The sequence below is a fragment of the Otolemur garnettii genome, unplaced genomic scaffold (assembly GCF_000181295.1).
Source record: "Otolemur garnettii isolate 467f Iridium unplaced genomic scaffold, OtoGar3 scaffold00056, whole genome shotgun sequence".
Lineage (NCBI taxonomy): Eukaryota > Metazoa > Chordata > Mammalia > Primates > Galagidae > Otolemur > Otolemur garnettii.
In genome coordinates, this window is record NW_003852451.1 from 8549653 (window position 1) to 8566077 (window position 16425).

At 47.2% G+C, this 16425-nt stretch overlaps 1 protein-coding gene across 1 annotated transcript in view; it reads right to left on the bottom strand.

Moving 5' to 3' along the window:
* Nucleotides 1–6056: 6056 nt before the first annotated feature.
* Nucleotides 6057–16425, bottom strand: part of TULP4 (tubby like protein 4) — a 167339-nt gene continuing 156970 nt past the window's right edge. Inside the window, exons 11-13 of the mRNA XM_012806712.2 lie at nucleotides 14436–14579; nucleotides 9464–11964; nucleotides 6057–7966 (exon numbers count right to left, since the gene is read on the bottom strand). Of these exons, the coding sequence (XP_012662166.1) occupies nucleotides 7850–7966; nucleotides 9464–11964; nucleotides 14436–14579 (2762 nt within the window). The 3' untranslated portion in view covers nucleotides 6057–7849. The remainder of the gene's footprint in view (nucleotides 7967–9463; nucleotides 11965–14435; nucleotides 14580–16425) is intronic.

Below are 16425 nucleotides of genomic sequence, written 5' to 3' on the forward strand. Positions count from 1 at the left end.
GCTATGATGATGCCACAGCCCAGGGTGACAGTGAGATGAGACTGGGTCTCACTTAGGATGGAAGGCAATGGCCTGATCACAGTTCACTGCAGCCTTGAGCCCCTGGGCTCATGAGAAACTGCCACCCCAAGATGGAATAGCCCTCCAGTGAGCCATAATGCTGGTCTGCTTTTCAAGTGTAATCTCAAGAGATCTACAACTTAAGAAACTCATTAAGAAATGAGACAGGCTAAATCAGCAGAGCAAACACTTGCTGAGGCCCCCTCGACGTGCCACATGCTGCTGTTATAGTCAATAGTGGACAGTGCTACTGTAGGGATCTGGTCAGGAACAGGGACAGAGCAGCTGGGCCTGTGCTGCTTCTGGCTCCAATAGGGCAAGTGGACTCTAACCAGTGGGCAATGCGCCAGGAAGTCAGCAGCTCTGTGAAATGTGACATGCTCAAGAGGTTGGTTTGGTCTAGTCTGACCCATCTGCTCTTCCTGGGAGCTGTCTGTGGAGCCCTGGGGCTTGGTCCCTCCCCAAAGACTGTTACTCTCACTCTCCTGCCAGCTTCCCAGGAGTTCAGGTAGGCTCAGACTCTGGCGCTTGCCAGGAAGTGTGGGTGTTGGAGAAATGTTTACAAGCTCAGTCCATGGGAGGAAGGTCTGGATGCTAGCATGAGACCCACTGGGTTGGAGTGAGGACAACTCCAAGTGGCCTACAATGGCCCAGGGAGCCTGAGAGTTCAGCAAATGGAATGCCCAGCAGCATTTAGACTTCCCTTCCCAACTCACCTTGACCTCACAGGTCATCAAAGGGACTACTTAGCACCCAAGATTCTGTTTCCACCACTGCTAAAAATAAGGCCTAGGCTTGGGCTGGTTGTTCTCACAGGTGAGGGGGTTTCTTTCTATCCCAGGAATGTTTCCCCTCAGGATTTAAAACAAAGGTGTGGAAATGTACTGTCCTGGTGAGAAACCGCCTTCCCAGGACAGAAGAGCTCTGCAGTCAGATGTGGGAGTCGGAGGCCCCCCCATGGGCTCAATCACAGAAAGAAATCAATTACCTGAGGATACTCCTCCTCCCCATAGGAGGGGTCACCTTCGTGTTGCACGTACTGCCTGCCCTTTCACCCGGGTGAGAAGGAAAATTGGACGCTGGTTACGCTGCAGTTTTGGCAACCTCAGACATTCAGGGAAGAGGAACAGTGGCCACTGCTGGGCGAAAGTGCAAGACCCTGATGGGTGGGCCCTAGAAGTTCCTCCAGTTGGTGTCTGGGAGGCAGGAGGCAGCTGTGTTGATTCCTGAGAGAGGAGGAACCACAGACCACTTGGGTGAGCTGGAAGGTGACCTGGAAGGAGACATAGAGACCCTCAGTTCCCAGCACAGAATGGGCATGGTGTTGGGAATGGCCATTTTTCCTCCACTTTGGGCAAGAGTAGAGGGAGGTGACACTGAGTTCCCTCCACACCCTGCGGCTGACAATGGTGGGAAATGGCTAGTTAGCAGTGAGGTACTGCCATGCAGCCTACCTTCGCTGCCCCAGCCCCTATCCTTCCCACGCATGGACAGGGCAGCCTGATCACTGAACTTGGAGCAGCCAGGCTGGAGCCAGAGCTAAGTGGCCAGTGGGATGGCTGAGTTTCTGAGGGACAGTTCGTAGGGCAAAAAGAAAAGTGCTTTGTCTGGACACTGTCCTGAGTGTGGCTGAAGTGTAACCAATTCCTCTGACTTATTTCTCCTGAAGACAAACTCAATTTCTCTCTTATAGTTTTGTAATTTCCCAAAGAGCTTTCAGCTGCCTCAACAGTACATCTCAAAGGAAAGGGCTTGAAATTTCACCACGGATTCCAACTCCTGCTAAAGAGCAGCGTGAGAGAAGTAGCCTGGTGTCCTCTGAGCATGGAACATGTTCCCCGCAGAGGGAAGCACCACAGGAAGCAGGAGAGCAGGAGAAGGAGAGGGAGGGAGGCTGCAGACCCAGCCCCGACACCTCCACCCGGTCCTCCCTGGCCTGTTCCACATGCACCTCCTTTTATTTGAAGCTATCACATTCTTTTTTTTTTTTTTTTTTTGAGACAGTCTCGCTCTGTTGCCCAGGATAGAGCATAGTGGCATCATCCCATCTCACAACCTCAAACTGCTGGGCTTGTGATCCTCCTGCCTCAGCCTCCCAAGCAGCTGGGACTAGAGGCCTATGCCACCATGCCTGACTGGTTTTTCTATTTTTTTGTAGGGATGAGGGTCTCATTATATTACTGAGGTGTGGACCACTGTGCCCATTCTAAAAGGAACTCTAAGTAGCTTCAGGAAGTTGGCTTCATATTCCTATGGGTACCCAGCAACTCCGATGTGCAGGAAACTCGATCCACACCCATTTGCTCCTTTGTGATGTCTGGCTGAGTAACGAGCCTGTGAGCCATATGTTCACTCTTCTCAAAATTCAGTAAAATGTACTCAAATCTCCTATAAAGCGGATGAGCTCACCTGGTGAGGGGTAAGGGAGGCCCATTCTAATACCTCTTTTTGTGGAAGATAAGTAAGTGTAAGTAGCTCACAGCTCATTACAGCCAAATTATTGCTAAACACCACAGTCAAAAGCTGGGAATATACTAGGTATTTTCATTAACATGACCCAGAAATCTTGAATTCTATTTCAGGATTGGTTTTTGCCTGTGGAATCCAGAAATCATTTTAACTTCTCAGTGCTCCAGTTTTCTTCTGAAAGAATGGGAGGCAAAAGGTATCCACTTCACAATGGAGTTAAGAGATTTAGCTGTGGTATCCTAGTACCCCTGGAAAACTGCAACGTGTTCTCCATGAGGCAGACAGTTCTCTTCTACCCTAAGTTTCTGGGGCTAGAAGAGCTACATCGATTCCCTCTTCTTTGAAAAAGACCAAGAGAGTAGTTCTGTAAGTGTACACATGTACGACACTGTTCACAGATAGACTCCCGTCCCCTGCCCGCCTCCACGGTCACAAGGAACTTCAGGGGAGAGGAGGCGGCTCACTGAGCACTTCTTAGTAATAATTAACAGTTATATGAGCACTCATAGTTGAATTCTTAAGAGCTGGTTTTAAGTTTCCTACAAAGTCACAAAGATGATGTTAATATACTTAGCACTTTTGCTCCACAGGCGCTAAGATGCACTCTGAGGGCCTCTTTGAAAAAGACAAGAAAAAGCAAAAACAAACTCAAACCAACTCTATCAAAAAGCACAATCTCTGGCCTCTCAAAATGGGTAACACAATGACAAGAATCTTAGGGTCTCAAGTCACTGTAGGCAGTTACCCAGGGACCAAGGAAGCAACTGGAGGGCCAGTAGCTCATGCCAACATAGTGAGGTGATTTTTTTCTCAAAAGATTCAAGACTCACATCTGATTTCTGCACACGACTTTTTTGATCTGTAAAATTTTATTAAGCAATAGCTGGACAACTCTTACAACTTCAAATCATCAAAAAAAATAATATTAATCCATCTCAATAATAAAGACAGAAAATAATTTGGACAAACCACAACATTTTGAATGCAAACCACTAATGCCTTCTAGAAGCCTCCTGCACAATCTAATACACAAAATACATAAGAGGGGCAAATAAGGGAAAGCTTATTAAAATGCAATTGGGAATCTCAACAGATCTTGCTTGGAAAGTAAAATAAAGCAGGATGCTGAATTAAAAAAACAAATATTAGAGAAACTGAGGTGCACAGAGCAGTGCCCGCCATTCTGCAGGTTTGGACAAGAACATGCTGGTGGTCTTGTTTGGTTTGGAATCTATGCACCTGCATTGGCCACTTAAGGTAAAAAAATAAAAAGAAAAAGGAAAAAGAAAATGCCAATAGTAGTAAATTCAGAAATCATGTCCAAATTTACAGTACCAAAATAATGCATTTATTAAAAAAATGCAAAAACAATACCCCTTTGGTAAATAATACAGTGCCTTTTTCAGTCAAACGTATAACTCATGCTTTACTACAACACGAAAAAAAATTTTATCTACAATAAGTAATGAGATCTTAGGACCCTATCCCTCCCCTTAGAAAGAACTGTAAACAGAAAATGTAGATACAAAGTACAAGGAAATTGCACAAAGCCAAAGAAAATGAAAATGAAATAAGCCATAACCCTTCATGGTTTTATCAGTCGGAGATAAGGAAATATACAAATGGGGAAGAGTTTTGAGTTATGTGCTACTACCAAAATCTCAGCAACTCCAATGAGTTTTGACACATTTTGTCTCAACTTTGTTCCCAACCGTTGACTTGGCCAAGTGATACACGGTCCACACAGGGATGTCTGGATTCCTTTGTCAGGGTTGCTGAGAGCAAACTTTCCATTTTGAGAAACCCTGTGAATGTGAAGATGGAGTAACGCTGCAGTGCACACACAATCACTCGAGTCAAACGAGATATGTATTCCCTTGTTCTTTTCTGAACTCACTTGGTTTGGGGGGAAGGCGGTGACTTATTTTAGGCTGCTCTCATGGACAGCACCTGAGCAGGACACATACAGACCATCCTGTCTAACTTGAACTCAGTAGCTTTGGTGCAATCCTATGAAGACAAACCGGATTCCAAAATGCATTTTGAGGAGAATTTTCTAAAGTTATTCAGTGGACAGCTCATTAACACAGGACTAGAAATGCTTCTCTACACAAAGGCAATGTTTTGAAGCGGTCCATTTTGAGCTGAGGCTGTTACAGCTGCATTTAGATTGTCCAATCTGCTTACAGACAGACAAATGGAGGCCTGGCCAGCCCTAGGGACTTGCCCAAGGTCACCCTCCAGCTTTGTGGCAAAGCAGGCTTGACCCAGGGGTCTCCTAATTTTCTGTTGTGATTAGAAGCTGAATGTGCCATGCTTTTCTGGGACCTCATGGGACTGACACCTGAAGTGGGGGCTACGGCCACGGTAAAAACGCACCCGCACAAGTCCTCTGACTTACACTGCACTACAGCCCCGAGAGCTCCCTGCTTCTTTGGCCCCGAGTCTTCTCAGGATGTACATTCAATGGGTATAATGTACACAAACATGTGCCTTTGGTTTGATGAGGTTAGAGAAAAAATTCAGAATTGGTTTTTGTGTTTAATATATCACTTCTTTCAGAAAGTCATGGATTCTTTTTCTAGTTGACTTTTTACTGGACTAATATTTCTAAATTTAAGGATTCAATGACATATCTTGACACTCATAAATTGGTATTAATAAACATGCAGTACTTAGAATTCTGCTGCTTTACAGTTCTAACCAACAGAAACTGAAGAAAAGTGACAGAACTACCTCTGATAAGCTACCGTATCACCACTGCACAGCCATCGGCTGGTCTGACTTGGCGTGTGAGAACAACTCATCCTTCCGGCCCCAGGTGCACACACACAGGACAGCCCATAGCCGATCAGGATGCCTGTGTCTCTACGGGGGGTGGAGTGGGGTGGGGTGGACATCTTGGGGAGTAAGCTAACAATCCAGAAAGTTAATTGTTACAAATAACCACTTTTTCTTCTCACATGTATTTGCAGCTTTCATTCCCAGGGTTTCTCCCTGTCTGCTCTTAGTAAGGAAAGTTCTGACATATAACCTTCGGGGGCTTCCTGTCTCAGGATTTAGGAGGTGAAGTGTACTATGACTAGTCCTTTCCTTTACTACTCTGATTCTCATAGATCCCCCCGCCTCATTTCTTGTCAACCTTTACTTTTAATTAAAAATGAAATTTTAAAAAGGGAAAATATTATTTTAGGGTATATTGTCTCAAAGAAATATTCTTTGTATATAATTAATACCACAAAATATGAAAAAATAATTTTTAAATGAATAGAAACTTTTTTTCCCAATTAGAAAAACTTACAAATCGTCCAGCAAAAAAAAAAAAAAAATCCTTCTATCATATCCTCTTTATTTCCTGCAGCAAAATGTACTGCTACCAAGTAAGTCATTACAAAGATACTATTTTTCTAAATAAATAATAAAATAAGCATAACTCACCAATACATAGTAACAAAATAATTCCTAAGAACACTATGAAAAGCAAGATAAATAATTATCTTGTAGACAATAAAACAGGAGAACTGCATTTAAGTTATTTTAGAAATAGGCTATAACTGTTATTGCACAACTAATAATAAGCATTGAAACACTGTATCAAGAAACAGAAATTCATATAAAAGAACTAGATAATTCTGAATATGCTGCTAAATTCTTCCTAGAAGAATGTACCCACCAAAAAATCAGGTCCAATACTTTTAAATACAAAATGGGAAACTCAGGTGTTAGCTGGGAGGTGTCCTTCACCATATTTAAAAACCTGGTCAGTACTCCTTTGGGGTTTGAGAGAGAATAGTGAGTAATATCATCTTACTTTGGGAAAGAAATGGCCTAGTTTCTTTTCTAACTTTTAAGCCAAAACAAGTTTAACTATAACTTTTGCATTGAAAATACTTTTGCATAGTATTTTCCACTTGTCTGTTTTCAAATAAAATCCAAATTTAGGACCCCAAATCAGGAGACAGTTCTTTTGGCCCTGTCCTAAACACCACCACAGTATGAGTAACTGAGACACCAACTGGGCTTGTCATTAGGACACAAATACTGACTGGTGTTCTCAGGAGGTGGGAACAGATATATGCCAGGTAGCCGTGTTTAGTGTGGTCAGCCAAGTACCTAAGTGTTAAAATGTTACAATGTCTTCTCAGTGGTTTATCTCCTCAAAAATAGTCTGTATACTTTTTTTTCTCCTTAGAGAAGACCATGGAACTTTTGTCAAAGATTTGACTATGCTCCTGTCTTTTAATGTGCTGGCAAATATTTGACATTTTTGGGTTACATTTCTAATCTGATTGAGAACTTTAATGTAGCCAAGAGGAAGAAAGGAGTGGTTTCAAATCAAGTCTTGTACATACTTTCAAAAGGGGAAAGTACAGAACAGTGGTATCTGATGGGAAAGGTGGTGTTTACAGAGACACGTTCCAGATTAAAAACTAAAAGAGGCAGAGAGAATAGAGGCTACTGGGGATCTAGTGATACCACCACACGATCTGAGGAAACTGCTCCCCCCACCACGGGCCAGCATCTTTCCATTTTAGGCTCTTAGTTTCTCTAAAGGTCCATCATGCCGAATGATTGTAACTGATGAAACTAGTGGAATCCCTCAATGTTAACATCCTCAGGAGACCAGTGTAGCCTGAGTCACCTAGCTGTCTGCGGTATGAGCCTGCCCCTCAGTGTTCCCTTCCTCACTCGTCATCTCTTCCCCAACTTCACGAATGAGCAAGTCACACTGACTCCTGGTGCGGGCACTCAGTTAATCAGTGCACTTGCCTAAACATCCTTTGTTAATCTTATCACCTTTTAGGGAGTAACAAAATATATGAATTCAATAGTGTCCCTCCCTCCAAGAGAGCCTGTATCTTCAGGATTTTTGGTTATGATTTTTTAAAGTTTGTTTGATTTTATCTTAGTAGTGATGGAGGAGTAAGGAAAGCTAGATGTCGTGGAGAGCACACAATGCGCATGTCCTCCGTCCAGGAGAACAGCAGGCTATAAGGCGGTCTCTGCATCCTGAAGGGCCCTTGTGTCAGTCACTGACAAACGCAGGAGAACATTACCATAGCCAAGCTACACTTCCTGCAAGAACACCAGATGCCTTGCAACCTTTGCTTCCAAATGCCACTCTACTGAAACAAGAAAAGAAAGACAGACAATGAAGTATAATAAAGCCCAAATAAATGACAACAGAAGATCAGTGTCCCCTCCTGGAACTTTTAGGCGTTTCCAATTTGCTGCTGTCTTCTGGACCCCCAGGCACTGCCCCATGTGGCTCTCCTTCAGAAAGCCCCTTGGCACCTCTCTCCTCCTCATACTGGTCTCTTCACTTGAGGCGCTGAGTCACGTTGGCCAGGGCAACTGCAAAGGCCTGCACGGCTGAGAAGGGGGCCTGGAAGTCTAGAATGTAGGCGTTGCCATCAATCCGTCCAAACTGCATCACCTGGCAGACCGTGGGGGGAAGCAAAGATGTTAAAGGAGACCACGGTGGGAAAGGGGAAAGCAAGTCTGCACAGCTGGTGATGGAAGCAGACAGCAGCAGTCTATAAAACATTTTTGCCAACACAAGTGACTCCGAGTCTGATCACACTTCGAAGTCTAACTACAAGTTCATGGAAAATCAGGGGACAAGAAACACATCAAATAATGCAATGGGGAGACTGATAAAGATTGAAAATGTGGGGACTGCAGGTCAGATGAAGTGGTTTCTTCACTAGGGAAACAGAAAGGAAGCAGCACCAGAATGAAAGCCCCAGCCCAGCTGCCAAACACCACTGCCTGGGGAGGGACTCCCTGGCCGCTTTCCTACCACTCCCCGCCTCCTCACCTGCTTTACTGGTCATCTGACCACTCCCTGCAACAAGTCCCTGTTGGGTCTCACGTCACACCCTACCACACAGGCTGCACTTATCTGTCTCTGGCCCCCACCTGTGTAAACTGCAATGGCCCCTCCTTGTTTCCCTAGTTCCAGCCCTACAGCAGGGTTGACAAATGGCCTGTGAAGGACTGATATTAAGTATTTTAGGCTTTGTGGGTCATGATTACTCAACTCTGCTACTGTGGGATGAAAGCACCCATGCAGAGTACTTAAGTGAATGGGTGTGGCTGTTTTCCATTAAAATTTATTTACAAAAAGAGGCAGCAGCCCAGGCAGGTCCTACGGCCAGTTTGTTGACCTCTGGCTTAGAGTACTGCCAGGCGTACAGCAACTTGACCAATGTCTGTTGAGTGAATTAACACAAAAGTGAACTTAAGTATGAGGGGTGAAAAGAGCCTGCTGGGGTATCCATTCCAGGTCAGAGCAGGAAGAGCTGGCAAACTAGGAGATTAAACTTGGGACTCGGGGAGTGACCTAAACACATAGAGAAATACGTAAACAAATAAACAAAAACCCAGGCAATTAATATGTCTAGAGGAAAAAACACTACAAAAAAGGAAATGTAACAGACCACAATACATGGCTAAGCTAGGACTCTTGTTTACTAGCATCATGAGGTAACCGATGACCATGGACTGACCTGGGACTGCCAGGCTACAGGGGACCTGTGACAGGGCGGGGTGAGGAGAACTGGCCTTCATGTTCCCCAGAAAGAAGTCACTATATGACACTAAAAGCAGAAAAGTCGATGAATAGAGTACAAGCATGTTCTTTGTGAATATGACCACAGATACCAGAAAAAAAGAGTTGGATGCTCCCACCCCTGGTGGGAAGGGCAGCCAGCTTTCCTGTTAGGCCTCAGAGGATCATGACCTCAAACACTGGGGCGGTACAGTCCTTGGATTAAAGGTCAGAACAGGGCAGCATGGCCACACTGAAATCCTAACCCCAACAGGCTCCACCCAGAAGACACCAGTTGTCCTCCGTATTTCCCATTTGGCCTTCTGAAAAATGCTCCTTGAAGGTCAGGCCTGACAGCCTCCCTAGCCCTGTGGGGCTTACCTGCCGCCCCTCCAACTCGATTTGGAAATTCTTGGCTGACTCCTGGGTCACCCGCCCTCCAAAGTCCAGCTGGTACACCTGGGTGGCCTCATTCCACAGGGGCTGCTTGTTGGCCATCACGTACACAAAGCCTTGGCTGCCCAGCCGCCCGTCCTCCTTCTCACTGGCCCGGCGGCACCGGGACTCCTCCAGCTCACTGGTGGCCCGTGGGGTCCTCTTGCTCTTCCAGCCTTTTTTGCTGCCCTGGCTCTGGTTCATCAGCTCATCCCCGCTGATGAACAGCTCAGGCTCACTCTCGGAGCTGTCCTGGAACTCATTCGTCTTGTTCAACTTCTTGGACTTCAGCTGGTCTTTCTGACTCTTCACTTTCTTCTTCTCTCTGCCCAGGCGGGGGCTAGAGATAAGGGCGTTAAAGTCACTCAGAGTCCTCGCCTCCTTCTTCACTTTGCCTTCCGTGATGGCCTGCATGCTACCTTCCTCTGCTCGGCTGTCCAGGCGCTTCCGGTTCTTCTTTCCAAATTTTTCTGTCCTCTGGGGGACTGGGCTTTCTGTCAAGGAGAGGACTTCCTGGAAGTTGTCAGTGGTCTCTACCATCACTTCAGTGCCCATGTGGCTTTGGAGGTCTGGGGGTGGAGGGGACACCAGCGGCTTCTCCACCACCACATGTGGCTTAGGGGGGAGTGTACCCTGGGGGTTCTGCACAGGGGGGCAGGCGCTGTAGGAACTCCACGGGTGCAAGGCGACAGGTGGCAGCTGTAAACTGGAGCACGTGCTGCTTCCTGGGTACATGGGGGGCAAGGTGCAGTAGGAGAGGCTGGGTGGGTACACTGGCTGGAGGACGACAGCAGGCTCCTGTTGTGCAAACTGTGTTGGAGACAGGGCATCTTTGGGGGAGCAAGGAACCTGTGCTCCAGGCAGAGGGGGGTTGGTATAGCTTCCTGGATACGGCACTCCCATCCCATAGCCTGTCTGGAAAGTGGCAGTGGGGCTGGCGGGAGACTTGGGGGAGACAAAGGGCACTCGGGACATATCCAGGTGCTGGCCCTGACTGAGCATCAGAGGGGACAATTTTAAAGGGTTGGGCACTACAGTCTGCGCTGTCCTTTCTTGAGGAACCCAAATGTCCTCACCCAACATGGGGTCCCACTGGTAAGGGGGTGGCCGTTTCATGGTGACAGCGGCTTCAGGCAGTGGGGGGTGCCTCAGGGGCTTCTCAAGCTGACAGTGTTGGGCCAGAGCCTCGTCCTCCGTAAAGGCTGAATTGACATAGTCAGTGCGGTCACGGGCACTGTCGGGGGGGCTCAGGAGGCTGTAGGAGGACTGGGAGGTCAGCGGGGAGGTGCTGACAGCATGGGCCAGGGCAGCTCCAGGCTGTGAACCGGGCCCTGTGCCACTGCACTGGCTGCAGGTGTACAGGGCGGGTGGAGGCCGGGCCGGGAGCTGCGCTACTGCTCCCAGAGACCCACCCTTGGTCTTGGCAGGGGGCTGTAGGGGAGCTCTAGGGCTATCGGCCAGCTGGGCCATCTTGAGCGTGGCCTCTCGGTTGTTCCTCCGTAGGGTCGCATGGATAAGGCTGCTGTCGGGTCTCTGGGCAGCAGCTCGCCCCTGGGCCAGCTGGCTAGCAATTTCAGGATACGGGGGTGGGTCCCCGGGTGGGATGGAGTAGCGAGGGATGGTCAGGCGGTTCAGGGTGGCACTGGTGCAGGGCTGAGGGACCTTCTTCTCAGTGGCTGTGAGCCTCAAGGTGGCTGAGCTGCCTGGGCCAGGGAGGGTGTAGGTGTTCTGGGAGCAGAGCATCCTGGAGCGAGGCCGGCACACCTCCTCCACATTGCCGCTGCTGTCAAAGGTGGTGATCCTCTCATAGCCTAGGGGCGTTTGGTAGTGCGCTGACGTGGGGCAGAGGGAGAAGTCGCTCTTCTTCAAGCACACATCCACAGGGGGCTGTGGGGGCGGCAGAGGGGGTGGGGGTGCTGCTGTAGTGGGGGCAGCGGGGATGGTTCCTGGGTATGGGGGTGGAGGGTTCATCTTTGTCACCTGGACTTCCTGGGGGGCACTAAAGACCACAGCATCCCCTTCAGCCGCCAGCTGTGGTGCGGGCCTCAGGGTCTTGCCTGACTTTGGTAGGTGCTCGTGGTCGCGGTCTCCATGGCTTGCCACAGGCATCTGCACTGGCCCCTGGGGTGGCGGTGGCAGGGACAGGTGAGGAGGGTTTGGAACCATTCGGCCCATTTCCACGCCTCCAAAAATCACCTGGCCAGGGTTGCAGTACCGACTGGGGACTGGGTACTGGGTGGCACCATCACCCACATGCTCTGCTGCCCCTGCGGCTGTCGTGGGGTTGCTCAGGACGTCTAGTTGCACATTCTGATTGGCCAGCAGGGACTGCACCAGCCCTATGCTCTGTGTGGGGGACATAGCCTGAGCCGAGCTGTGGATCGGTGCAATAGGGATGTTCACGGTGCAAGGCGGGTTGCTCTCAGGGACACCAGACGCTCCTGTCACTGAAAGGAATTAGAGAAAGGAACTGCTTGTGAGAGGCTGCCACAAACTAGATGAGGAGAAATAGTATCTGGATTCACTGGTCCTTTTGCGTACAAAATACAATTGCTGGAGACTAAGTCATGTCCGCAGGAGACAGGTGGACTGTCACAAAGTTAGGGGTTCTGCAGGGCAGCCTGCCAGATGCTGGCAGCTGACTAAGGAGCTGTCAGAGTTTTTCTTTTTTTTTCTTTTGAACCTTCGGAATTTGCAACCATGTACCTCAATGGCACCACCACAAATCATTAACTATTTAAAGAAGCTTTTTACTGATGATATTCATAATACGCCCAGCCTTTTATGCAGGAAGAGGGCAACAGTGCAGCATGACACCCCATTGAGGATTCACCACGCCTGTGCCCGATTCAGCTCAGCCTTGACTGTGAGTTAGTGTGGGAAGTGTCACACAACAGATGTGTATATAAAACGTGTATATAAATTAAGTTTCTCTAAATAGAACCACATAAAACGTAGTAGAGAAACCAATGAAAAGAATCTTCCAGCAAATCTGACTATTAGGTAAAGAATCATTTCCTAATTTATCTGCTTTTCAGCATTTCAAATAGTAAGGGTAGTGCCACACAGAGCAAAGCCCTGTAAACACAGCCTATTTGTACTGAGGGGTCCGGCACGGTGCACCCTAACAGTGGGCTGCTCATAGGTGCTCAAAGCACAGCCAGTACTGCCCAACGTCAGGCACCCACTGTGCACCTGGTGCTTTGGCTCCTCTGGGCACTGCCGAGTCACACTGTGGCTCCTCCTTCCGAGAAAACCACCACCAATCCAGAAGCCGGAAGCATAGTGCTAAGAATTACGTGGCAGCTAGGACACAGGAAATATGATTTAATGGGTTAAATGTAAAGGCTGGTTGGCCTTCTACTAAAATCACTATGGAAAAAAGCCAACTAGTGTATGGAAAGTTTCCCCTTGCCTTTGGCGCCTGTAACTGGTCCTCTCTCTTTTACTGGGGTTCTCTAGCAAGACATAACTATTCTCCATTGCACAAATCTTGGTCCTGGCTCAGATCCCTCTTCTGCCTGTCCTCTTACGTGTGTGAACACTGACAGCAGGTATCTTCCCCTTTTCAGGAGAAAAGTTTCCCTGTTGCATCACCAACACAAAATGTAAGCCCTGAGACAATAAGTTCCCTCCTCTCACTGGGAACCACAGACTGACAGTGGCAGCAGCAGGAGAACACCAGGAGAGAGAGCTGTGTTGGTCACATTCAGAGAGGACAGGGAAGGCCAAAAAAAGTGTAAAGTTCTAAACATTCTGAATTCAAGTTTCTGAATAGCAGAGGATGTGCTATAAAACCCAGGTAGGTGGGCCTTCACCAAGTTGTAGGCACTTACGTGGCGCATAACCTTGCCTTTTAGGATGGCTTGGGTCTAGAACATTTCCTCCACCACCAGAGAAGCAAATGTGGCTGCTGTTGGCAAGTACAGCAATCATCTTTCAGGTAAGAAATCTGACCTGAGAGAAGGTAAACAACTCCTTCAAGTTCAAAGCAAAAGTGAGGAGCACAGCCCAAGTTGGAATGTGCTTCCCTCCATGTCCCATCTCAGGACCAGAGTCCTTCAGGTAATGGACATTCAGATGGGGGAGAAGTTGTGGCCCTGGGGTTCTGATGGATCAGAAACAGGGTACTCTAGAGCTTTGTCTGGAGGGGAGCAGAGGAGTCTCTGCACCTATACAATTCCAGGCAGACTGCTACTGAGAAAAACACACGATTTTCAAGTGCCCCTGAGTAACTGAAAATGATTATATGTAACTAATTGGCAACTAATTAGAAATCATTCTAATCTACCAATCAAAGTAGGGCTTTAAGACTCCCCCAACTGGGAAACACCTAAATTAACGTAAGATGATATAGATATTTACTATTTGTAAACTGGAACTTAAAAAACATGTATTAAATTTTATACCTTTAGCTCGGACCAAGAAACTACGCACAGAGGAAGTGTGGTGTTTAAATGCAAAGGCTTTGCATCCTGGCGACAGTGCAGATTGGAGAACAGCAGAGTGAGGTACTCTCTGAGCAGGGACTGACAGGATAAAGGCTGGCCTGGACCAACAGGGCTGGGCTTCAAGCTCTGATTTTATTCAGTCCTGACTGTTTCTGCTAACTTGTCTTTCTGTGGCCATTATGACTGAGGGTATTACTGCAAGGACACGGGGGATGTTAAAAGTGCTCTATGAGTGTGAGGCACCTGCCACCTTAGCCATCATGCTCTGGTAGCTTCTCTGCTCCCCCAATTGGTGCCAATTCGTGACCTTTCTCCTGGTATGTGCCACAGCATCTGTAAGCCTCACTGAGGTGGGTGGGAATTTTCTAAACCCAGGTAGCAGGCTATAGTCCTCAACCACTTCCCACTCTGTCCCTCTTGCACAGTCTACAAGGTTATGATAGACAAGTTCATGTATGTGAACATACCTGGTAAGTCATCTTCATCTTCACTGAAAACATTTGGGTTGAAGACAGGTAAATTAATATAGTCCATGGAAATCTTTCGAACTTCTGGGAGATAAATGGTCATTTGCCGCGGCTGGAGATGCAGGAGGCTGGTTTTATAGATTACTGGTGGAGAGGAAGAAGGGCACAGTTAGCAGAGACATGCTGAGGACAGCCAAAGTGTCACAGAGTCACAGGAAGAGAAACAGAGGGCTGTGCTTCTCTTGCTATCCAAAGACAGACTTGCCTGGGTGGAGCCCAGTCTTGAGGATGGGGGGCAGCTCTGTTTCTCCCTAGCACTTAGTGTGGCCACTCCCGCCATAGGTCTGGGTTTAAGTGACAGAAAATTCCTGGTCTATCTAGCTCAACTACTTTGCCAATGGTTTATCTAAAAAACTATAAATTTGGCTCAGCGTCTGTGGCTCAAGTGGCTAAGGTTCCAGCCACATACACCCAAGGTGGCGGGTTCGAATCCAGCCCGGCCCACCAAACAACGATGGTTGCAACTAAAAAACAGCTGGGCGTTGTGGTGGGCGCCTGTGGTCCTAGCTACTTGGGAGGCTGAGGCAGGAGACTCACTTGAGCCTAGGAGTTGGAGGTTGCTGTGAGCTGTGATGCCACAGCACTCCACCCAGGGGGACAGCTTGAGGCTCTGTCTCAAAAAAACAAAACAAAACAAAACAAAAACTATAAATTTTGAATATTAAAAACATGTCTTAGACTTAAATCCTTTTTTGGAATGAGCTAGAGTATAAAAAATATATTTTTAAAAAACACCACTTGTGATCAGATAGCTAATTTAGAGGAAACAGCTGTGATAACCAAAGTGTCACACTTAGCAGAACCTTGGGCGGATGCTATCTGAAAGCCACTGTAAGGTGAGGGTGACATGGCATCATGCAGAAATAAGGCACTGCCTTTATTTAGGGCTGGATTACTGTTCCATGGACTTTCAGTTTCAATTTAATGATCAGAAAGCTGGGCGTGATGGCTCATGTATATTAATCCTAGCACTCTAGGAGGCTGAGGCAGGTGGATATCTTGAACTCAGGAGTTCAATATCAACCTAAGCAAGAGAAAGATTCTGTCTCTACTAAAAATAGAAAAACTAGCTGGGCATTGTGGCCGGTGCCTATAGTCCCAGCTACTCAAGAGACTGAGGCAGAATGATCATTCGAACCCAAGAATATGAAGTTGTTGTGAGTTAGGCTGATGCCATGGCACTCTAGCTTGGCAAGAGATGAGGCTCTGTCTAAAAAAAAAAAAAAAAAAATTTTTTTTATGATCAGGATACAGTTTACAGGGAACTTCCATGTAATATTTTTAGACTCAGAGATTTAATTTGATTAACAGAGACATTTAGGAGAAGGCCTAGGTTGCAACTAAAATGTTTGGATGAGACAAAATAAAAATAATGAATCTGAATTTAAGTTTCACAGTAGGTTAAAATCAGTTTCCTTTCCCTTGTCATGGGCAGAATGTTTATCTGGTACTGAGGAATAAAATGTATCAACATTTACCACTAAGAACTCTGCTAAGAGCCTCCTTTGTAGTCTTTGACGTCTTCCTCTCTGCTTTCTCTGGAGGAGTTTCTTTTGACTCAAGAACCCACACATACCAAAATCTGCCCATAGGAAAGGCCTAGAGGTCAAAATGTCTAGAAATCTCTGAGAGCTTTGATAGAGATTTTGGTTACTTCTAGATTTCTCTTGTTTTTTAAAGTCAAGGCTTATATAGAAAAAATGAAAATGGCTCAGAGCCTGTGGCTCAAGTGGCTAAGGCGCCAGCCACATACACCTGAGGTGGCAGGTTCGAATCCAGCCCTGGCCCGCCAAACAACAATGATGGCTGCAACCAAAAAATAGCTGGGCATTTGTGATGGGCGCCTGTGGTCCCAGCTACTTGGGAGGCTGAGGCAGGAGACTCGCTTGAGCCCAGGAGTTGGAGGTTGCTGTGAGCTGTGATGCCATGG